At 40.0% G+C, this 24233-nt stretch overlaps 2 protein-coding genes across 4 annotated transcripts in view; one reads left to right on the plus strand and one right to left on the minus strand.

Annotated features, from left to right (window-relative positions):
• LOC105560441 (lachesin-like) overlaps nt 1-7578 on the plus strand; it is a 231017-nt gene extending 223439 nt beyond the window's left edge. For all 3 annotated transcript variants that reach the window (XM_012009568.1, XM_012009567.1, XM_012009569.1), the window contains 4 exons: nt 828-959; nt 4121-4240; nt 5838-6008; nt 6261-7578. In XM_012009568.1, the coding sequence (XP_011864958.1) occupies nt 828-959; nt 4121-4240; nt 5838-6008; nt 6261-6598 (761 nt within the window). In that variant the 3' untranslated portion in view covers nt 6599-7578. The remainder of the gene's footprint in view (nt 1-827; nt 960-4120; nt 4241-5837; nt 6009-6260) is intronic.
• Nucleotides 7579-10994: 3416 nt separating this feature from the next.
• LOC105560443 (probable ATP-dependent RNA helicase Dbp73D) lies at nt 10995-16899 on the minus strand. The gene is made up of 6 exons (XM_012009573.1): nt 16500-16899; nt 15674-16386; nt 15352-15564; nt 15065-15275; nt 14500-14934; nt 10995-14289 (listed from the first exon to the last, which is right to left on the minus strand). Exons 1-6 carry the CDS (start codon nt 16520-16522, stop codon nt 13902-13904), a joined length of 1983 nt encoding a protein of 660 aa, XP_011864963.1. The 5' UTR covers nt 16523-16899; the 3' UTR covers nt 10995-13901.
• Between the last annotated feature and the right edge of the window lie 7334 nt (nt 16900-24233).

The following is a 24233-nucleotide window of genomic DNA, read 5'->3' on the forward strand; positions in this document are numbered from 1 at the left end:
GCAAATAAATGCAAATATATTACGACAGCAAAGTACACGTATCGTATTATTTATAAATTAGAAAATACTATTTTCAAATATAATATACTTAATAATTAAAATTCCTTTAGTTCTTCTTATCATTTTTATTACTCACAATCAGCTGGTTTTGCAAATCAGCTGAATTTCTTAGCTATTAAAGGTTGCTGCTTGAAATCAATGCAAATAAATGCAAATATATTACGACAGCAAAGTACACATATCGTATTATTTATAAATTAGAATATATTATTTTCGAATATATAATAATATGCTTAATAATTGGAATCCCTTTGTTTTTCTCATTATGTTTATTACTCACAATCAGCTGGATTTGCAAATCAGCTGAATTTCTTCTACGACACAAAATTAATTCTTATACTTTTTCTGGGACCGATGACGTCAGTAACATACCATTTCAACATAATATCTCAAACAATTCTCTCGCGCGCGTCCCGCCGAAGCTATTATGTTGAAAATATATTTTCATATGAAAATCGCGCCTGCGATTTTATGTAGACGCGCATCAAATACACATTTAACGCAAATCTCAGTAAACTCTATCGGAGCGCATTTATCATACTGAGTTATTGGAATAGCATCTGCATAAATTGCGACCACGCGCAAAATTATTATTAATGTCATTGAAAATACAATGAGGGGGTATATATTATTTTTTTTTGCGATTGAAAGAAAGAATAATGAGAAAATATTGGACGGGCCCAGCTTGTCTCCCGGGGCAGAATTTTGCGCGAAGATATGCGCGCGATGGTAAAAATGCCTAAATATTGATCTTCCCGATTTTGCAGCTCTGAAAACACTCGTCGGCGAGACACTGGAACTGACGGGGGTGCTGCGGCAAGAGATGGGCACGTATCTCTGCATAGCCAGCAACAATGTGCCGCCGACGGTCAGCAAGCGTTACTCCGTCGATGTTCACTGTAGGTATCGCGCCGCAGATGCGGACGTTAATTAGCCGTCGCCCCGTCGTCGTCGTATTGAATACAGCAGGGTAGAACGCCCCGAACATCATTCCGGCTCTCACAATTGTCAAGCAACGGCTACAAGTGCCATCAATCGCGCACTTTGACGAGACGAATCGCGAAGGCTTTTTAACTTCTCGAGAGAAAAATATAAATGTTACTCGTAAAAGACACGGGATTCACAATTGCGAATGATAATTACGGCGAGATGCGATTGTCTGAAAATCTAGACTTTGAGTCTAAAAGCTGCTATCGTTGAAGGATTTCGTGGATCCGTCCCTGTGCGTTATACTGCATAATTACCCGCCTGTAACTATCCTTCGCAAGTTCACGTGTGACAAGACGGACGGATAAAGATGAGAGCGTTAATTAATTATTTAATTAAACGCGGTATATAATGATTATAATGCCGGCGAGACAGTGTGCGCTTGAAGCAACTTTTTATATCGAAAAACTCTAATATATCTCCCAAATTTGCACAAAAAGGAATCAATTACAAAGTAAGATTTTTTTACAATTGCTTATTAATGTGAAACTTTTTAATTTTTTAAATTCGCATAATCCCGGAATTCGACCTTCTTTCACTTATAATTTGATTTTATTGAGTAAACAATTAGTACACCCTGGTGAAAAACTTACTCAGAATTCTTCACGTAATTTTGTAAAACAATTTCTCAGATATTTTATACGAATTAGAACACTGTTCAGAAATACTGTGACAGCTTATGTTTCTTTAGAATTTTTTATATCCATGTATTCTGAAATATTTAATAATTTCTCACTCTACACTTTCCGACGAAAAGTTATAAAATCTGAAAAAGTTGAAGGTATTTTTTTGTAAATCTTCATAAATTTAAAATATAAAAAACTTCTTAAAAATATTATGAGATCTTATGAAAAAGTTTTTCACCTGGATAATCATGAATGTTAAAGGGAATGTGATTTTCCTACTTCGGCTATATCGAGCTCTCTTGTAAATGTACTTTATATAATGTAGTTTAATTATTAGGATGAGAACCGTGTCGATTATTAATACTTCTTCAATATCGGCGGTAAAACTATCACCCTGCTTTTATAGGGTGCTGTGGCTAGGAATACATCGATAGAGATTTTAAATGAGAAATGAGGTTGAGTCAAACTACAAAACATTTTTCGATATATCTACGTTACCTAATTTCCATTCAAAAAGTTTCCCTTTAAAACCATCGTACGCAACATGAGTAGCATCGAACGACACGAAAAAAAGATTCAATTATTAATATATCATCACGAACAGTTTTTCGTTATTTCGATAAATTTAACTATAATTCGATCAACTTTTACATTTATTTCTGTAAACAGGGTAATTTTTTTAACTCTAGATTGCAAAATATCTGAAAAAATAAGCATTGTACAAAAAATGGTCCAAATAAACCCTCGATATTTTTGAGGGGGCAATTTCATCCCGCAAAAGTTAGCCGCCTATCGCCCCCTCCCCCTGGAGGTTGGGCAAGAGGTAACTTTGAAATCTTAAATGGAAAGCCCTATTGTTTATTATACTATTTTATAATACTAATTAATATGAACAACTTTTGTCTGAAACATTTTTTTATTTGCCTAATATTTTTTGATATATTCAAGAGAAAATTGATAACTTTTTCAATATTTAACTCATGATACCTCGATAACTGTTTGTCGGAGGAAAAAGTAGTAGAGGACTTTTTTACGTGACATAGAAAATTTTTGTGTATGTAAATTTTATGTATTTTACAATACACAAAAATTTCCAATAATTGAAGCACTATTGCAACAGTATATTCCTGAGACCAAATCACATAAAAAAAGTCCTGTACTACTTTTCCCTCCGACAAACAGTTATCGAGATATCATAAGCTAAATATTGAAAATGTTATGAATTTTCTCTTGAACATCTCAAAAAGTATTAGGCAAATAAAAAATGTTCCAGACAAAAGTTGTTCATATTAATTAATAGAATAAAATAATATTATAAACAATTGGGGTTCCCATTTAAGATTTCAAAGTTACCCCCCGCCCCACTTCCAGGGGGAACGGCAGGCGGCTTTTGCGGGACGGAATTGCCCCCTCGAAAATATTGAGGGTTTATTTCGAACATTTTTTCGCACAATGCTTATTTTTCCAGATATTTTGCAGTCTCAAGTTAAAAAACTCACCCTGTATTTATTTCGGTACATTCAAGTTCTATACCCTTTTCAAATATCGCATAATAACGCAAAGATAATATGATCTGCTGGGCAATCCAAAGTTTCATCACCGGAAGACAACATTGTTGCGAAAAGTATGCCAATAACACTCTTCTGGGAGAAACAATAGAATTACCGGGAATGTGCGCGCATTGTTCGCAGCGTTATACGCCGCGCGTATCGGGAGGCTAAAAAATCACCATGCAATTTGGTTAACGGCATTCGCAAATGAAAACTTTATCAACCCCCGAAGTCCGCTCGCTCGCGAGGGCGTTTTTCTCGCGCGCGAAACTTCCGGCCGCGCGCTACTGCAAAATTAACCGGGCGGGCTTGACGATTTATCCACGTCGTCGCGGGTCGTGTAAATATTTGAGCGCAAAGGGTTTCGCATTAATTCGCTGCTTACGAAATGTAATATTAACCCACCGGCGGTGGCGCCCGTGCACAAAGTGCGGTGCAACCAGTTAATTCTTGAATGAGCAGCACGCGGTCTCCCCCTGGGATTCCAAATGCATTTTTCACCCCATTCCTTATTCTATCTATTCTGTTTTCTGTCTGACCTTATTTCGCTTGTCTCTAAATAACGCACTAAAATTTTTTCGCTACTACATAACCGGTTTTTGTAATTAACCAGGTAATTCTTTTGAGACGATTCTCGCAAACTTATCAGGACAAGAATTAATCTCTCTGTTCAAAAGTAGGATTTATATGATGAGTATTGAGAATAAACGCGACACGTGCTCTTCATTATTTTTATTTCGTCTACAATATTAACAATGCATACTGCATTTGTCCAGCGCTATAATAGTTCGAGGAGTAAAAAAGGACGACGGGGCAATGTGCTGTTCTCGGTACCAGATGCTACGTTGCTATATTGTTATTCTTTAATTGCGATAATTGAATGCTCGGTTGTTTCAGTCTCACCTCTTATTAAGGTGACAAATCAATTAGTGGTTGCGCCGATTAATAGCGACGTCATGCTGCAATGTTACGTCGAAGCATCGCCGCATGCTATGAACACTTGGTACAGAGACGCAGGTGAGAAATGATACAGTGTTTAGTATGGCCTACGACTTTTCACGCGATATTTTGCCCCGCAAATTCCACTGTTCGACAAAAAAATGCTCAGCAACGAGAATAATCGCACCTCCTATTTTTTTTAATACAGAATGCGATCCTTTTTATTAAATTGCTCCATCACGATATTATTTTGAGAAACTTGGAGTTAAAGTTACAAAAAGGACTCTATGTTAGTGTATTTTGACATGTTATCTTCTGCACGCAACACGTCACATGGCAATTATGTGACGTACGATATGGCAAAATATTTAGTAACTTTAACTACAAATGTCTAAAAATTGTAATGCAACGGATAATTTGACATCTGGGATCGTATTCGACATCCAAAAATTACGGCAAGCGATTATTTTCATTCTTGAAAAGACGTAATTGTTTTAACGTGTTATGTATACAATTTTAGAAACAGTCTTCCTCTGGCGTGACATCTGTTTTCGGAAACCTCGTGATACAATTATCTTTAGGATTTGTACGTCGCTGAAAAAGAAACTTTCTCGCGAATCACATAAAGTCCGTCCAAGAATTTGCTGAAATTTGAATTTGATAATCAGACACCCCGTAATTTGTATTATGTCACGTTACACCAACAGATTTGCACCCTTGATTAACCATAGAATCGCTGCAATCAGTTTCTAAAGCGTAAACTCCAATGTACCATAATAATATTGATTGCAAGTCAGAATTGCGTTAGATTGAAAATCTCCGCGCTCACGCAGCCGCGCTTATACATACACACATACGCTTTCACGGGATTGTATTATACTTTTATCGCGTTGTGAGAAGATTTTTTGCGCCAGACGCCCTGCGTTAATCAAATATGTAAATTCGTGAATTGCTCGTAAACGCGCTGTCGCTCCGAAAAAAAGGCCCTGTAAAAATCTCCAGTGAAAATCAATGCGTTTGAAAATTTCTGATTAACGACGACAGTTTCTCGCGGATGATGATTTCAAAGCGTTACTTTATGCCGCGCAATAAACGATATACGCAAATATTGAAAAATACATACGCGAATAATTGATACAGTTGTAGCAAAAATTGAGTCATTTGTATCGCTCTGATTGGAAACCCATAAAAGCGTTGTTTGTAAGCTGCATTTCTATCGCGGTTATTGACTCGAGTGTGGACGCGAATATGTTTTTCATCTTGTTTATTTGATCCTTTATTTTTCTCGCGGAAATATTTATCGCTACCCAGTGTATTAGCACTAAGAACTTACTTTGCCGTGCATTAGCTGCCTTTGACGTTAAAGTAAACATTTTATTTTCAAACATATTAAAGCTTGAGAACGTAATTTTAACGTTTAACAAACTGGCCGTGTGCACTGTCACATAGAAAATCGTTGGAGTTAAGTTCCAAAGTTACATAAGTGTCTATTATTAGACGCGTTTTAAACGAGCAGTATTTTACCGGCTCGTATCGGCCTATATTGCAAGATTGTGCTTTTGATCGCTTTTGTGGGGCAGAAATTGAATTGCGCGGCGAACGCGACATCCTGCCTGCACACGAAAGAGCCGCGCAATTAAAAATAGCGCAATATTTCCATTCGCTTTCTATTTAGGCGAGAAACTGCTGCCCAGTGACAAATACGTAATGACGGAGCACCCGCTGAATGAGTACTCCTGGCAAATGAATCTCACTGTCCATTCCCTGGAAAAACGGGACTTCGGCGGCTACATGTGCTCGTCCGTCAACGCGCTCGGCAAGTACGACGGTGTGGTGCGATTGCAAGGTAAAGAGAATTTCCCGATATTATCCAAAATCCTATTTTACCGGCTCCCATCTTTCTCTCTCTAGCGGTTTGTTCGCAACTTAAATTGAGTGATGCGCCCTACGTTTGACAATATTAAAAAATAATATATAATTACCACCATGCTTCAAAGGGTTAATGTTATTTCAAGTAATTCTGTCAACGCTGTTTCCACATGGCGCGTGCGTGCACCACGATTTATTTCGCTAATGCCGCGTCATTTTTTTTGTTTAGAGCTGCATCTCTCCGCGAAGACGACACCGACGACGCTCACGAAGAACACGGATATCAGACAGCGCAAGAAGCCGATATCGAAGGGCAAGAAGAAGAGCAACAGCAGCAACGGTAGGCGAGGATACGCAGGCGGTTTCGAGGAGGGCGATTCCGTCAGTGGCGATGACGATTTCGGTACCACGCAAATTATGACCGGCAGCACTCAGGAGGGCCAGAGAACGGACAGGCCCGTCGTGCCTTCCATACCGCCGCCTTGGATCGTCGTGAATGCCGCGAACCTCAGGCATCCCTCGGTCTCCGCGATCTTGCTCTTGCTTCTTCTGCCGACCACCCTGTAAGACGACGGCGAAGAGTTTCAGATATGAACGACGAGAGAAACGGCGATTATGAAGATCCACGAGCCGGACTGAAGAATAGATTTAGAGGATCTCGATTCCGCGCGACTCAGGTAGACGAATTAACATTTGATGAATTAACATTGATTTAAAACTTTAACGTGCCCGACTGAAGGAACTTTCTGAGATCTTTCGAGATTAATACGTGCTTGAGATTATTATGAATTTTTAAAAGCGCTTCTCTATCCTTTTATCAAACGGTCAAGACTTTATCGAGTATATATTTAGTTTTTATTTTACTAAACATTTAAGTAATGTACGTAAACGTTGAAAAATTTTTATGTTTTCTTATATTTTGTATCAATTTGACCGTAACTTTTCCCCTAGAATAAAATTAATCGTGAAATATATTCAACGTTACACAACTGCCTTGTAGGAAACGATTATCTCTGCTGTTAATAATGGCAAAAGTTTTCTCTCGAAGCTTGTCGGAATATATTTAAAGAGAGTAATCGTTATAAAGAAATCTCTGGATATTACAGACTCTTTCTGCTTTAATCATTATTTGATGTACTTTACGTTTTTTGCGATGTCAAAATGCTTTCTCGGATTACGCGCTCCGCTCTAAGTATCGATCGCGAAATCCAATATCTTTGAGGAGTAGAAAACCAATCTCTTTAAGGGAGAGAAGAGCCTGATTCCGACGGAATCTGATATCGACTGGTCATTATCTTCATTACCCCCTATCATCTATATAATTCCTCAGCTGCTTTTACCTCTTTAATCACGATTTTAAAGATAAACATTAAATTTCTCGTGCAATTACTCTAGGAATCCATCTTTATAAAATTACAATTTACGAAAACTTTAATCGCGCATCGAACTATCGCGATCGTTTCTAAGATATTATTTACGTAGAAACATATGAAACATATATTTCGTAAAAAAAAACAGGATAAGCTATCCCCCCCCTCCCCCCCCTCTCTCTCTCTCTCTCTCTCTCTCTCTCTCTCTCTCTATCTCGCTCTCGATTAAATCACTACGACATATAATTTCTTGTTCATAAGAGAATTAACATTTCGCGTATCATCGGACACCATTTACGTACGAAGCTATTATAAATTCAGGATAGAGATTAATGAATGAACTTAGGAAAGCAAGCAGAGGGGTCAGTCAGGGACCGCTCGTGGATCTTCATTAGTCGCCCAAAAGTAACGCAAAGGGACACGCCGTGCGTACGCGACAATCCTATCTGGGTAGGTCAGTCCCGCTGGCGATGATTGTAAATATAAACGGAGGATGAAGGAGTAAATATTCGGTCGAAATATGTACAGAAGAGAAAATGACTCTGCTTCCGAGTCGTTTGGATCTCACGACAGTGCTTCTATTTTGCAAATAACAATCTACTGAAGTACATTAGCATCTTTCAGGAAACTTCGATTAAATAATGACGTCTGAAAAAAAAATCACATTTTAAATACAGAGAAATATAATTATATAAAAATATTATAAAGTCAAATGATCTCATACTACGTTTTGAACTTCCCTTTCCGTTCCGTTATCGCAGCCGAAACGATTATAAATTGTCGCAGTTGCGGGTCCTATCTCTTTCTAAAAATGTTTCTGTAGCACTGTTTGAGTACTTGAGACTCGTGTTGGAAATAGGAGTCGAGAGGATGTGACGGAGGGTGCGAAGCCACGCAAAAAAGAAAGAAGAAGAGAAGAAAAGAAATAGGTCTTCCCCTTATTCGATATAACAAGGATGTATTTCTAGATACGATCGGATGTAGTCACTGCCGCGACCAAAAGGACCGCGTCGAAACTTTCGACTGGGGTCTCTGTAAATATGCGCGACACGATGTCAACACGTGCGTTAGAGAGGCTCTACCTCTCTCTTCCTCCTCTTTTTTTTTCTCTCGTTTAGACGTAACCGGCGATTAATCGGACTGTAGATAAAATACAGGTCAAACAAGTTCGTGCATCGCCCGATCGACACGGCGAACGCGGAAAAAGGAGATAACACGGGGGAGGTGCGAATGTGCCCGGAACTGCGAGATGAGTTCTCGGTGCCGACATCCTGCATGCTGCAGAGTTCGTTGTGGAGTCCCGTCGCGGCTATTGAATTTAACTGTTCGACAGACCTCGCAAAAAGCTGAAGCAGGAGGCAAACAAATCTGTAGGTCGAAATAGACGGATCGAAGAATAACACATCCTGCTTTTTCAACGCTATTTATCGGGAAAATCGTTTCACATTCAGTTCGCTTTATGAGAGACATTTTTGTCGGAGGAAACATCGAGGTTCGCGCGATGCACGAATTTCGACGTTAAAAGTTCTCGCAAATGAATGCTCGCATTTTTGCCGCTTAGAGTTGAATGACACGAGAAAAGTGCGTATTCCAGGATATACGTTGTTCCTTAAAGCCTAATCTGCAACGTGCCCTTTGCGTTTAGAAACATTCTATTTTGTAGGCAAAAAAATACGTTAAAAAATTTGTGCAGGTTGATAAGTTGTACGTTATACGTTGCACAATCGTACGTTGTCGACGAATTTTTTAAAGCGTTTTGACTCGCTTATGCGAAACCAAACGTTTTTACACTGGGGAGAATTTTCTCTTAAAATTTATCCTGAAAATCTTGTAATCGTGGAACAACGTGGCATTTCCAAGAATTTTACGAGAGTTTTTGGACATTTTACCATACATTTTCTAGTAAGAGGTAAGTTTTTTAAAAACTCATAAAGTTCTTCAAAATACCACGTTGTCCTACGATTACATGATTTTCAGGGTACATTTTAAAAGAAAATTCCGTGTAAACGCAAAGAGCACATTGTAGATTAGGCATAGCGGTTGAAACATTGGTATAAAAATTGAAAATGAAAAAAACTCTAACTATACTTTCGGCAAGTGTCAAAGTATACTTTGTCATGTTAAAAAAAAATTGTTTTTTTCCATTATATCAACATTCGTAGCGAAGGATTATATTTGTAGACACACAGCGAAAATTCGCGTGAGCTTTTCCGTAATCGAGCGGTCCGGAAACGAGCGATAACGTGGATTAATCGATCCATCTGACGGGCCCCGTGGAGCCTCTCTCGTCGAGTTGCTCCGTGCATACATAATTTCCCGTTTCCGGGAATTCGCCGTTGTTCGAAAATAAATCACTGTCTTGCTGTTATTGTTGCTGTTGACAGCGATACGTTGCGGATGTATCGATATAAAATACAGAGGATCGATAAGATGCAAAAGCTTTTTGCCGAACAAGATGAAGATTACTTCGAGGTTTTCGCCCAGGCTCCTCCTGACCCCCTACCCGTTTCGCTGGCGACCGTTTTGCGGCCCCGTTTCGTCTTCCACGATACATTGTTATCTTTCCACGAGCACCCGTCGCGACCAGGACACTCTGGTCGCGGGCTAAATGTGCGCTCGACTATCGCAAATTGGCGCGGCTTAATTCGGTCGGCGCGCTTTTACGATTAGATGAGCCGACGTATACTGTAGTCCGTACGCAGAGCGGAGGGCACGACAATAAATACGGTATAGCGAAGGTATCTCGTCAGATCGGATTTCCATTCGGCTTAAAAGCTCGCTAGAAAATGCCGGCGATTTAACGTTGCTTTCCCGTTATTCGTTCAGGAAATATCCCGCCGCGAGATTCGTCGCGAACCTCGTATTGATTTAATTGCGCTTAAACGTGCCGTTATTGTCGCGCGAATGTCAATTATTCGTAACTGCCCCGATAGGAAAATGTCATCAAATATTGTGTAATAATTGCATCATCCAAAAGAGGGAAATTTCACGATTGCTTTAAGGTGATTCGATTTCTGTAGGAATAAAATTTCTAAATGGTATTCGCCCAAAAATTGATAATCTCAATTTAGGGGATAAATCGTGCACAATTATTTCGACATTTGGAAGCAAAATTGCCCAGCAACACAATTACGTGTAATAAATGTTTAAAAATATGGCCAGTCTCTGATTACAGAGTCTCTGGTAAGTAAAATTCTCAAATCTTATGACCATGTGTTACTTACGAGTATGAGACGCCTCGTAGCGGCAGCTCGTCGTAACACGACGGCAATTTAATTGTGCAAATATTCTGCCAAGGTGATTCGCCAAAACGCAACAGTTTTGCTAACATACCATTTATATACATTGCGCAAATATTTATCAATATAAATGAAATATGAAAGGTCTCTATTTCTACATATGTTGTTTGAAATATGTACGCATAATTCCAGCATTCCAAGCTTCATCCAGATCTCGTCCTATGATTTTCGAAATATTTTCCGATCGGGGTGAATAATTGACACTCGCGCGAATGCCGTAAAATAAATTAATGTAACGAAAGCGCCGACACGTTGTACTACTAGGTGTATAAAGTGTATTTTTTAAATCATTCCTTTGCGTTAACGTCTTTATTGTATAGTTGAAAGGGTCGATCCTGTGTGTACTGTGTAAATAATATATTATTGTATCTAAATATATACACTTGGCGATAAAGTGGCGGGCACTTTGCAGAAATCCGGCGAGTTTTTAAGCACATCGCAGACTTGCTTGGTGCACTCCATACAAAATATGCAGGGTATATAGAAAATATATCGTGCAACCGTCTTCTCTCTAACTGTCGCGCGAAATGGTGGAAGTTTGATTGAACTAAATGCAACGTCAATTGAAGGACGTGAAACTCCACACTATCGATTTTCGTCCTTAAATTCTCATCGATTGAATCATTTTAAAGGAAGGAGCGAACCATTTTTTTTTATATATACGGTAATAAGTGTAAAGAGAAGAACGCGAATTTTTTATACACTCTGTATATGCAATGTATACATAATGTACATTTTTTCATAATACGGAGTCCCGTTAGACAAAACCCGTTGAATATCCCTCTACTGTAAGATACGCCGCCGCAGGAACGTGGCAAAAATTCATTCGCGTTAAGTATTAAAATTTAAAAAAAAATACATATACACGGCAACGAGAGACATATGAATCATATAGGACCACGTTTAATGTATGTACATACGCTCGTATATTACATATATTGACATATGTGTAAATAACACAGAAGCTGTGTGTGAACGTTCGGAATTTCGAGGTAAGCGTTTAGGATTCGTTCGATTCGGTGTACTCTCGAACGAGGCTAGATTTTGTAATGATACGATAAATATATATATATAGAAGGCGGGTTCGTAAGGCGGGTGTAACATAATGAACATGAAAAATAAGTCGTGCTCGCACGATACGTGTATCCACGTACAGTTACATATACATACATTAGACGTAAGTAAGTGTGAATCTTGCTCGTTCGCGTTCGAAGTTCAGACAACGAAAGTCCGAGCGGATGCTTTCATCGAGCTGCTAAAACTTTTGGGAGAACAGCTTCGCGGGAAGGAGATCGGCAATCAGAAAGAGTCTCGTCGCTTGAATACAAACTTGTTTATATAAATTACCGAGGTGCTCAGTCTCTCAGGAGCTTCATTACATTAATTCATTACATTGATCCTAAATTTGAAAGCTTCCCATCAGAATTTTTATCAGATAATTCAAAGTTTCAGCCTCTCGCCGAGATGCTGGAAATTAGAAAATTCTTTTTACGTTTGCAACTTTGAAGATGCACTTTGTAAAGTACCTTATAATTCACGATTAATCAAATTTCGTTTAGTTTAGTGTTTTTTAAACTGTGAGTTTATTGTGTGAATTTTCTCGGCGTTTAATATAGTCTATATCTATAATATCTTGTATATTTATGAGCTTTTCGTTTCTTTATTCCCATATTCGACATAAAAATTATACACGAAACTGAATATAGTCGATACGTGACAAGAGGTTGCCGATCTCATATCCACCACAGCAGTCTGGCTGCTAATTATTAACGAATCTACGGGTGAATTGGGGGAGTCGCGAAGGCCTAAGGCTACGAATATGCAAAATTTGAGACAAAGACGCCAGGTATCCCCATATTGAATCGTTAAATCTTCTGTGTTTTGTGAAAAAATCGAATACTTTCGCTTAAAATCCTTAGGAAAACCGAAGATCGACCTGTTAGGGCAATCCGCCTCAGATTTTTAGCGAACAAAGTGCAACACGCGACTGTCTGTAATACGTCAATTAGATGGAAATCTATGAGTATCGATTAGAAAGGGACAAAGAGAGCTCGTTTTTTTTGGGAGATCGACAGTATCCGAGTGGTCAGTGTCCGTATTTCAGCGTCCGTGCGATTTAATTCAACTCGGCGACTGCGGTCGCGCAATACGAAATTACAGTAACAATCCCGACGGGCTTTGAACACAGCCGAAGTTTGAATTACAAGTTTGGGGTGCCTGAACTTTGGCCGGAGTCGCGTAATTGAATGTCATGTGAAAATAATGCGATGCCGAAGAGAAAACGCACAATATGGTTTATGCGAAAATCAAAATTCACACGTTGTACATTGATATGGCAAAAGATATCGCAAAATGTAAACGTCAAACGCATGTATAAATGTATCGTTGAGAAAAGTTGCTTGCGACTAAAACCGAAACCGATTAATTAGAGACGCGTGTCAAAACGATTGTTTTTTTTTATATCGTTCACTTTTGAACACTTTACAGACACCATTGCCGTACAAGTAGAAATAACTTCTTTAAAAAAGAAGAATATTCGATACCCGTTTGTCGGGTTTTCTTTTTTAAATTTAATTCAAAGTACACGTTTGTATCCCAATTTAATCCCAACTTGCAATCGCTGTTACGATTATGCGCTGTGGCTATTTCAGCAAACAACAGAGCTGCCATGACATTTTTCAACAATGTGCGAAAGAAAATTGCAATGACGCATCCCAGTAACATTGGGTATTAAAGAGAAATTCCGTACGATCGGTTCTGAGCAATGCAGCCATGCACAGCAATAATAGTAAATAACTTGTATCCGCAGTCGTTAGTCGTAAATGCGACGTCGTTTACCTTTTGTAAATTGAAACTGTGAATACATTGCCTTCGACGGAACAAAGAACAATGGGAGTAACAATTAGTAACAATTTGAAACAAGATAAATCGCGACTACCCATAGAACGAATCATAGGGAATGAGCATGATGTACGATACTATTAACTTCAGACAATAAAATGTTATTATCGATGTTACCCTACTATCTGTATTCGATACGTTTCTTCTACAGGACCTTTTACAGCATTGAGGGCTCGACGCGTCAACCGTTAAATGAATGTTAATTCTATTGTTCAGGGATTTTTCGAAGGTAATTGATAACTTGGTATACCACGTAAGTAATACACAAGTATTCTTTTATTTCTATCCTCATATAAAATATTATTCCACACTTCCACCTTGCTTGGTCACACTTGCCACGCGTCTACGCTTAGTGGCCTTCGTTCGTTGGAGGCTCTCGTTCTTTTCCTTCTCGAGAATCTCCTTTAATTTCTCAAAGTGACCTTGATAATCGACCGCCTTTGCACTTGCATGCAGCTCCATTTGTTCAATGTTGGGCACGGTTTTATGTGCGCCGCTTAACATTTGTTTGAATATCCCGACCTGATTCCCTGTGAGTATAGACACCGCGGTGCCCGGTTTTCCGGCCCGCCCAGTCCTACCAGCTCTATGTATATAGCCCTTAATGTGCTTCGGGAGATCGTAAGATACAACTAGCTGCACATCCAGAATATCCAAGCCCCTAGCCAGTGCGTCCGAACTTATTAATCTAAAAAGAGTAATCAATATTATTTAAATCATTAAAGCTAAACTATTTTTCTTCTTATGTTAGTAAAAAGATACTTTATTAAATAGACCCTTTATTTTGTCTCATGTTTATGGTAAAATTATAATAAGAAATGTTTTGTTTCTAAGACACAAATATTATTTTTCTTTGCAGAATTGGAATTATTTCGCTTTGGCAAAGCGCAAGACTTACACACGTATCTCCGAGTTTGCGAATTTCGCCAAAACACTTTCGCGTTGCTTTGACGCGAGCTGGGCAGATAGCTCTCCCACTGCGACATTCCGTTCTGACAAGAGTAACTGCATCAAAAGCGCCAGTCTATGCGCGGTTTGTCCGGAATTCGTGAAAACAAGAGTCTTAGGAATGATATCGTGCCTCGTCAACAGCTGATGCAGGACAATTGGTTTGTAGTGGGAGGTACATTCCACCGCGAGTTCCGTCAGTTCTCCCGGACTCGTGTAGCGCCCGACAAAGTCACCCGCGATTTTATCTAAATTTACATCGGTATCCTTATCGGTTACTACGGTTGTGAACAATCTCGGCTGGAAGAGGCCCAACCGGTTCAACTTCTCCGGATCTTGCGACAAGGTTGCACTAAATAATAGCTTTTGAGCTGGTATAACTTTGCTGTTGAAAACATGGATAAAGTAATTTGAGTAATTCTCCTCGCGCATACCAGTTAATCGCCGAGATTAAGAATCGTTCCTTACTATTAAAAAATACAGTGTCTAATAATATATTCTGTTAAAAAGTTAACCTTGAGCGCATGTTTCCGAGTGTCAAGATAGGAGCCCTAGAGTGAGGCTCAGGTAAGTACTGTAGCCATTCTGTTGCACGATCGGCCTCATCGATAACGAGAAACCTCAGGGAATCCAAGGAAAATCCGGGTGTCTTCAATATGTGATCCAACAAGCGACCAGGTGTCGCGATTACAATGTCCACCGTGGATAAATACATCCCCCTTTCAGCTTTACAAACAATTCAGCAAGGTTCTTATGTATTTTATCAATTTAAGTCTTTTAATTCACTGGCAACAACACGTACTTCTCTTAATTATGCTGTTTTGCTCTTGCTCGAACGGAAATGCGCCCGAAAGCAAGCCTGCCTTCAGGCTCGTGTGAGACGTATACGCGACCATTACTTTGTGAACCTGTGCGGCCAGTTCTTGCACCGGTAGGACGATCAAGCAGCGAATTTTCGGCACCAATCGCGTTTGCAATTCCTGCACAATTGGCAATACATAAGCCAGGGTCTTGCCTATAAATAAAATTATATGAAGTAACTCGATACAGAGTGGCATAAAAAATATACGTTGCTCTCGGTCAAAATTACATCGCGCATGACTATTTACGCCGTAAATACCTACCACTGCCTGTCGGAGCGGACACACAAGTGTCTCTCAGCCACCATCCCAGTTTCCTGTCCGTCCTGCACTTGTGCAGCCATTTGATTATGCTAGATTGAACTGGAAACAACTTGGTAATGCCGTTGGCCCTCAAGACCTCCACCAGTTTGGCGTCCAAGATCGACTGCAATTCTTCCAAGGTCGGCCCGCTGTTTAAATCAGCAGATATCACCTCGGGATGCGCCAGCCAATCTGGCAACACCCTCTTTGCCTCGCGCTGCTTCTTTCGAGACCTCGCGCCCAAGACTACAAAATTGTCCTGCGGTGATATGTCCTTCTCCGCGGTGTCTTTATCTTCCTCTGCAAAAGTGTCATCCCTTTCCTCTAAATTCTTGTCTAGTGCAGCGGAATGCTGTTCGCTCTCAATATCTTTCTTCTTCCTCTTCTTCTTCTTCTTCTTCTTCGTTGATACCTCGGCTGTTTCTGCGATTCGCTCATCGATTTTCTCGCTGCCAGCACTGTTGTCCACGATATGCGAATCGTCAGCTTTCTCTGCCTTAAGCAGCTTTTTCTTTTTCTTCCCCCCAGGCTCCTCCAAGTCATTCCCATCCTGGCCTAGTGCGGATTTATTACTCGCCACGGTCCTTTGTCTCTTGCGCTCCTCTATCTTCTTCAGCAGCTCGGACAAGTGATTCGTTTCATTTTCAACCACCTTCTCGCCCTCGCCCTCATATCTGTATACAATACACGTATTCTGCATTAAGTAAAAGTAATGGATAATAATTCGCAATTATTCGTCATTGTGTTCCATGCGCCACGATTGTTTAACAAGATTTGTGTCTCCTACCTGTTCATAACAAACAAGCTCATCTTCTTTCTAGATTGGATCCAGAATATATCACGTGTAAAAATAAATGGCAAAAGAATAATCGCCGGTGTCTATATCGCACACGTTAATAAATTAATGATGTTCAATCGGCGATTATCACTTACATATTTGCATATAATTCTTTGAACACGTCCGTGAAATAAACGTTCTCAGTCAACAGTTGACACTGACAGTTCGAATCTTTCGTTTAATTAATAACAAAGGGCAAGATCAATAATTGGCGAGCGGCACTCCGGGCCAGTGCAAAACAAACACGTGGGTCTCCCGCGATTTTGAGGTTAGACTTTAAGGTTAAGTTACAATTAGCACGTTGCACCGTGCTGCCGTTATGTTCCCGTGGTAAACCGAGGCACCTTCTCTCACTCCGTGAATCAGCTGCAAAGTCATAAATAATAATTAGCGCGTATTGTAAGAATATTCGTACAACCGCTTCATCAATTGTGAGCGGCGTCGATAATAGTTTGCGTGGACAGCATCGAGCAATATTAATTAACGTCAATTAAGTGTCAATTACGCGATCAAATGCATAATGGGGTAAATTCTAAGCACAATTTTTATTGCATTTCGTCATTGCATGACCTTATCCCAGATAGCAATGCGTGTCCCTGGCGAAAATAATATATGTCTATAGGCCGGTTTGTTTAAATGTTGAGTCGATGTTTTATTTGAGTTTCGAAAACATCGAATTGTTTGTGAGATATAAATTTACACACGGAGTCCTTTGTGACACGTTCGCGGTTACAAGTGTTCAAATTGCGTTTAACGATACAACGTCAAACATTTTCCATTACAGTTTTCTAAGTGTTTGTAAAATGTTGTTGTTTTAAAAATTAACCAGGTGCTTGCAACGCACTTCCAAACGGTGCGACCATCAATGTCGAAGCTCTTCACAAACAATGTAACTATCGCTAAAACTTTTCATAAATAAATATAAACGTCTTTTGTTAAAAATTTTCACCAGGAGTCTAGAAGACAACTTAATGCCGCCTTAAAGATGTCCTTTGGACACGCATATGCTACCTGTATTATAATTGAGGCGATCTCCAAATCTGGTTCCCGCGTCGAGCTGTTCTCGAATAAATCTGTAAAGAGTAATTGTGTCGATGACGCAAGCAACAATGGTCAGCTGGAACTCATGACGATTTTACCGAGAGTCTGCGACCCAGTGAGAAATGATTCGTCGATCGATGTCGAAACGATGTCGAATCGACGTCAATTTGACGGTATCGATGTCGATTCGACATCGTTTTGACATCGATCGACGAATCATTTCTCACTGGGGAGGACTCGAAACTGATGCGCGTGTCAGCTAGGACTCATAATTATTAAACGGCAGCGCGGTAATTTAAAAAACAAAATGACGCCTTTTCAGCGCGAAACGCGTGAACGGTCTACCACACTCGACGTACTTTGACCGAGATCCAAGCGTGAAAGAGCGGAAGGTGTAATTAATATTTAACGGCTGTTATCGATCAGCTCGAGTTGCTTTGCCTATCAAAAGTTTCGCTATCGAGCCGCGGACAAGGTCGCGGGATTGGCGACAGAAGTCGCGTGTGCATTCGAATGGGCTTCGATCATTGTCATTTCAGATGATCCGTTCGCGTCGCGTCGCGCCGTCGGACGGGACGCGCGCGGTCGCGCCTCTTCCGCGACGACGATCTCGCGCGTGCACGTTGCGCCACGTATGTCGCCCGTCGCCGTCGCCGCTTCCGTCGCTGCCGTTCCATTTAACGGCGCCGCGCGGCAACGTTAAATAAACGAGCGGCCGTTCCCCGCATTCCGCGGCGTCGCGGTCGACGTGACGGCGGCGACGGCGCATCAATAACAGCGGCGCGGAATCGGCGACGGCGGTGGCGGCGCCCGACTACGCCCGGCTACGCCTAAGGCTGGATTCAGACTGAACGCGATGAGCGATGAGCGACGAGCGATTATCCAATGGGCGAACAGGTTACATGGGAAAGCTGTACGCCCATTGGATATCACTCGTCGCTCATCGCTCATCGCGTTCAGTCTGAATCCAGCCTTATTGTGAGCGTAGCGTATGAGCCTGAGCGGGAAGATCGTCGTGACCGTTTACGATTCTGTCGTAAGACTTAAGTCGGCGTCGGGAGGGTCTGAGCAGGCTGTCTTGTACTCTTAAGGGGATCCCTCAGCCATCTTTCTTGCCGACACAGTCAAATGTAGTTCTTGCGCTTGTAATTCTTTTTGTTGGCGTTTTCACGCACAAAATAATACCAGGATAAGTTGCGGGCCGCATAGCAGAACATTTTCATACTTAAAACGCTCAGTCGAGAAGTCTAATAATAGTTAATTAATTAAATAATAATTAAGATACTTAATTATTGTGCGTTACCTCAAGACACAAACTTAAAACGTAAAACACCCCTGGTGAAAATAGAATTTGGAGCGTAAATCGAATGTAAGGGCGGGAGAGAGACAGAAGCGTAAACGAAATGTGTATAGGAAGCGTAAAAGAAGCGTTCGAAGTTTATTTATGCTTCGCTGTTCCAAATTACGCTTCCTACACATTTCGTTAAGCTTGTGTCGCTCTCCCCTTACGTTCGATTTACGCTCCAATTTTTATTTTCACCAGGGACTGTCTCAGGCCCCAAGTCAATGCACAAAGAATTTGTCGTACAATTCTTTGTGCGCTCACTTACGACACCGACTTACGTCTTACGACAGAATCGTAAACGGTTACGTCGATCTTTCCGCTCAGGCCCTGGTCTTAAGGCCTGCGTCCACGATGCTAGAACTTGGTCCAAGCTCCAGTTTCGAGAAATGCGTAGCCTATCAATTTGCTGAATGGTCCTCGAGTTCCTAGAAATTTTCCATTTCGTAGACAATCGATGCGCCTGAAAAACTTGCGCGACAAACGTAACATATTGCTCTTATTAAATTTGTTTTTCAAAGGCACGGGATGTAAAGCTGCCGTCGCGTCGTTATTTCGGGCGCGCGTATCGGTGCAATAAAGATTCGAGTTGTGAGACGAACTTTTCAGCATCCATCGTCGACAAAGAGAGGAGGATCGAAACGGAGACTGCACAAATTTTCTTTATAAATTCTTCGGCGAATTAAACCGCGCTTTTCTTTTACACGAAACGCGTTCGAACCCAAATCTGTTTCACGCGCGCAATCAGGGCTGCTTTCGCGAGAAGATCCAAATGATTAAAATGACCCTGTGCCTATGATTGGTTAAATCTGGAATTTCATTGAATACACCCCAGACAGCACATGATATTGTACGAATATTCTATACTCATACTATGAATGTACGTACCGTACATAATATTCTGAGAATATCCCTACAATATCTCCTGTAGTATATCAATTTTCGTATATTTTTAGGATGTTTTCAGAACATCTTTTACAGTATATTATTTTTTGTATATGTATCGTATATTATCAGAATATATTGTTATGTATATTCTCAAAATATACTTTTATATATGTTCTTAGAACACACTGGTGACATCCCAAAAATATACGAAAATTGATATACTACAGGAGATATTATAGGGATATTCTCAGTATGTAATGTGCTGTCTAGGTTATGTCTATGGGCGGATATAGTGTATAGCAACGCCATGTTGTATACGTAATTTCCGGTATTGCTGACATCCGCCGGTGGCGCCGGTTTCTTCACTTTCTTCCTCTTCCTTTGTGCTCGTGACGATCAATGTGCAACACGTGTGGTTCTTCATCCAAATTCTGATCAGTAGGGCTGTGATTTATATGCAATAAAAACAGACAAATATGCACATATATATGTAAATATATTTGGTAAAATATGCAATTAAAAACTGAAAATATGCGAAAACTACCATGAGAAAAAATAAGGAAATCGCAATATACACATAAGTATAAACACAAATAAAAGTAAACAGAGAAACAGTGGCAAGAGGAACATCACATGGCGAATATTAAAAAAGAAAAACGCGTTTTAAAAAAATGATTATTTAAAAAATTTAACAACGAACATTAAAAAAGAAAAAAACTCCTGACCTATTGGTCCAAAAGGTCGTAATATTTCCATGAATCCAATATTAAACTATTCCAAGAGAACATTTACAGTGGAACAAACACCTTTCTACATTTCCAAGAGAAGCAAAAGCGACCAAAAGTTCGCGAAAAGTGGTGAAGCAGCAACTGAACAAACACAAACTCAGTCTTGGAAACGGAAGAATGGGAGAGAGCCCGTAGCTCTTTTTTGGGGATTTTTTTTCTTTTGCCTGCTCAGAAACATTAAGGTTTGACGTGCCAAGTGCCGATATGCCGGATATGTAAAAAAATATGCAATTACAATCCGCTTATGCAAAAATATGCATTTATAACAATATATGCACAAATATGCAAAATAAAATTAGCTGAAATTGATTCCAATTGTTTCAAAACATATACAGTTTGTTAAAACTGCATGTTTTAGTTAACCAGGAAAAATATGCAAATGCATATATTTCACAGCCCTACTGATCAGTAATAATCGCAGGTAATCCTTTTTATTTAATTTAAAATGCATGAAATTTTCGAATCTATAAAAGATATTTTCGAGATACTTGATATAGTTTACGATAAAATATACGTGTTATTGCAAATTAACCTTAAAATCGCATATTTTTGGAAATGTCTATTTTATTGCATGAATTTATAAAAATATTTATTAAGGAGCTGGCACAGATGTGGGTGGCCACTTGAATTATCATGTGTGAATCCGTATACCGTATTTATTCTATCTTGTCCTGTGCACCGTTACAAACCGACATGCACAGCTGTTTTTCCCTTTTAAGGCTCGTCTAGACGACAAGGCGTAAGGCGCAGCGCAAGAGCGCGAGCACAGGCGCAAGAGGATTTTTCCCGATCGTAGGGTCGTGGCGCAGCGGCGCAAGCGAAATAAACTAATTTTATTTCCAACGCCGACGCCTGAGCTCTTGCGCCGTGCCTTACGCCTTGTCGTGTAGACGAGGCTTTAGATAGAATCACTGTCGTCAGTGAATTCACGTGTTATAATATCGCACAGCGATTAATATATGTATTTAGAAAAATCGCTGTGCGATATTATAACACGTGAATTCACTGACGACAATGATTCTATCCGAAAGGGAAAAACCTGTGCATGTCGGTTTGTAACGGTGCACAGGACAAGATGGAATAAATACGGTATACGGATTCACACATGATAATTCAAGTGGCCACCTACATCTGTGCCAGATCCTTAATAATAAAAGGCGTTCATACTGTAATTGATTTATATCTTTAGAGGACCAAGTTGAAAATTTAGTTGGTTAAAAATATTTATTTTTAAATACTTATTCTTAAACAATTGTCCAATATTGCAGCATTGTAAAATTTGGAAATGTCTTCGAATTTCTGTCATGTTTTCTTATTTTAGATATGCACGCTGAAATGTTTTACGGTGACAACTTGCGATAAATCGGCGTCTGTTGGTGATCGAGAAACAGGGATTTTGCCGTATGTACAGACGATTTAGCTCTTCGGTTGCATGACAGTCGACGTCGTCACCGATGAACGATCGTTTAAAATTTCCACTGTTCACCCGCACATAGCCTGTCACGCAGAATCGATTGCTTGCAATTAATAGCAGCACGAATTCAAACAAATGTGAGATGAAGCGCAACGCAAGTATAAGTACGAAGCAGCGCATTATCGAAATGCAAACTGTAATCGTTTTAACAACCACGAGTTTCAATATTGTCTACACTTTCGTTGGCGTGTCACTTTAAATTACATAGTATTTTAAACATAATCTAAAATTTAATAACTCGCTACTTTGCGTAGTTTCTCCATTTGCCAACTTATATTTCTGGGAATTATAACAATTGCTTGGACATGCGAATTCAAATAATTTCTGTACTCCGCTGATTGCACTTATAGCTTTTAGAAACAATAATTATTGTCCTTATATTATATTTTAGATATTATACGATTAAGAGAAATATCTTATAATATAATTATTGATTAAATTTCATAAGTAAACGATTGTTTACTTCTTTTGTTAAAAAAAACATTTTTTGCCATGAATTGTCTTCGTCGGTTTCATAAAAAAAGCACGCAAAACTTGTTTCAGGTGTGGCGAAAATAGAGAAAGGAAACGGTTCTTTCTTTCACGTATAAGAGCTCCGAGCAGCCTTGTGTTCACTCGAAGAGCATTAATCCACCCCGGCGGAAACCCTGCAAGGTTTCCTCTTGAAACGTGCCCAGTGGACAGTCTCTTATATCGACGGGAATCGATAGTCTCGCCTAATATATTTTGATAGTTATCAATCAGTGGCGTAACGGTTTTGGCTGTGGTTGCCCCGCCAAAAATATCCCCCCCCCCTACACACACACACACACACACTCATACGCGCGCGCACACACACATACACAGTTGTCATAAGCTAATAAGTATCATTTTGTTTTTAGTCTGAATTTTTGTTTCAGCAAAGTTTTAATTTTTATTTATTAAAAATATGGTATTGTACTTTACATGATAAAACTGTTAAGTATCAAATAATAATTAACAAAACTTCTAAATTTTTGTGAATCTTTACAATTAGGTACCGTAAAAGCCCCTAACTTTGTGACAGGGTCCTAACTATGTGACACTCAAGGTTTTGGCCAAACAGAGCTCTCTCGTGGTTCTGGATTAGTCTTAAAGTTCGAAAAACGGTGTCGCTACCTCCAGAAATTTTTTCGAACTTTAAGATTAATCCAGAACCACGAGAGAGCTCTGTTTGGCCAAAACCCAGAGTGTCACATACAGTAAAACGTCCCACATCTGCGCTTCCCACATCTGCGCGCGTCCCATATCTTCGCTAGTTTCCGTCCCACATCTTCGCGTTTTCAAAAGGTAGCTCCCCCACCACCGCCGCTTTCTGACGCAGATGTTGGGTCAGGGTGCGTTCCGATTTACGCATAAAGCGCGTAGAGTACATAGAAAGTCGTTCCGAATTAGCTATTGCGCGCTTCGAAAGCGCTTCGAAAGAGCTATGAATTCCCTAGAGTGTACTAACCGTACTGAATTCTTAGCACTCCTCCCAGCGCATTGACTGCTTCTCTTTTGACTTGAGGCAGTTGATGCGTCTAATGCGTTCATGCGGTCTATGCGTTTGTTGCATAATTCGGAACATATTTTCACTGCAAGTTCTGTTCGTCTTCTAACCTAGAAGAGAAATTTTTGGTTCTCGGGATTGCATCACCCCGCGTGAGGCCCGACAGTCGAGCCTCTGCATTGTATAATTGGGAATTACGCGTTCAACGTAATCAGTAATTTTTTCTATTACAATGATTTTCCCTCGTACTTTATTAGCCATAAGTATACAATATAATATTTGCATATCCCTTATGCAAATATCATCATTATCATCATTTTCACTTTCGCTAGAGCTATCACATTTATTGTTTTTGTTTAAAAGTATCATTGCAGATACAATTGATACCGTTAAACGTTTGTTGTCGATTCGTTCGGCGTCCATTTTTCTCAGCTGCCAAGCCCACTGTAGCGTAGCGCATAAGTCGCTCGGGAAATCGTTCCAAAATTCTCAAGCGCTCATGCGCTTTATGCGTGCATTAAAAAAACGGAACGATTTCGAAGCGTTGCGCATCAGTATTGCAGTCTACGCGCTTCATGCGTAATTCGGAACGCACCCTCAGTTCCGGTCCCGACCGGCGCAGATGTGGGACGTTTTACTG

The sequence above is a fragment of the Vollenhovia emeryi genome, unplaced genomic scaffold (assembly GCF_000949405.1).
Source record: "Vollenhovia emeryi isolate VEMERY1.0 unplaced genomic scaffold, V.emery_V1.0 DF939230.1, whole genome shotgun sequence".
Lineage (NCBI taxonomy): Eukaryota > Metazoa > Arthropoda > Insecta > Hymenoptera > Formicidae > Vollenhovia > Vollenhovia emeryi.

Coding starts and splice junctions, on each gene's coding strand:
- LOC105560443 (XM_012009573.1), bottom strand. CDS start 16,522: ATGAGCTTGTTTGTTATGAACAG. Junction 15,565..15,673: donor GTCCGCTCCGACAGGCAGTG/GTAGGTATTTAC, acceptor TTTTATTTATAG/GCAAGACCCTGGCTTATGTA. Junction 14,290..14,499: donor GCAAACTCGGAGATACGTGT/GTAAGTCTTGCG, acceptor TACTCTTTTTAG/ATTAATAAGTTCGGACGCAC.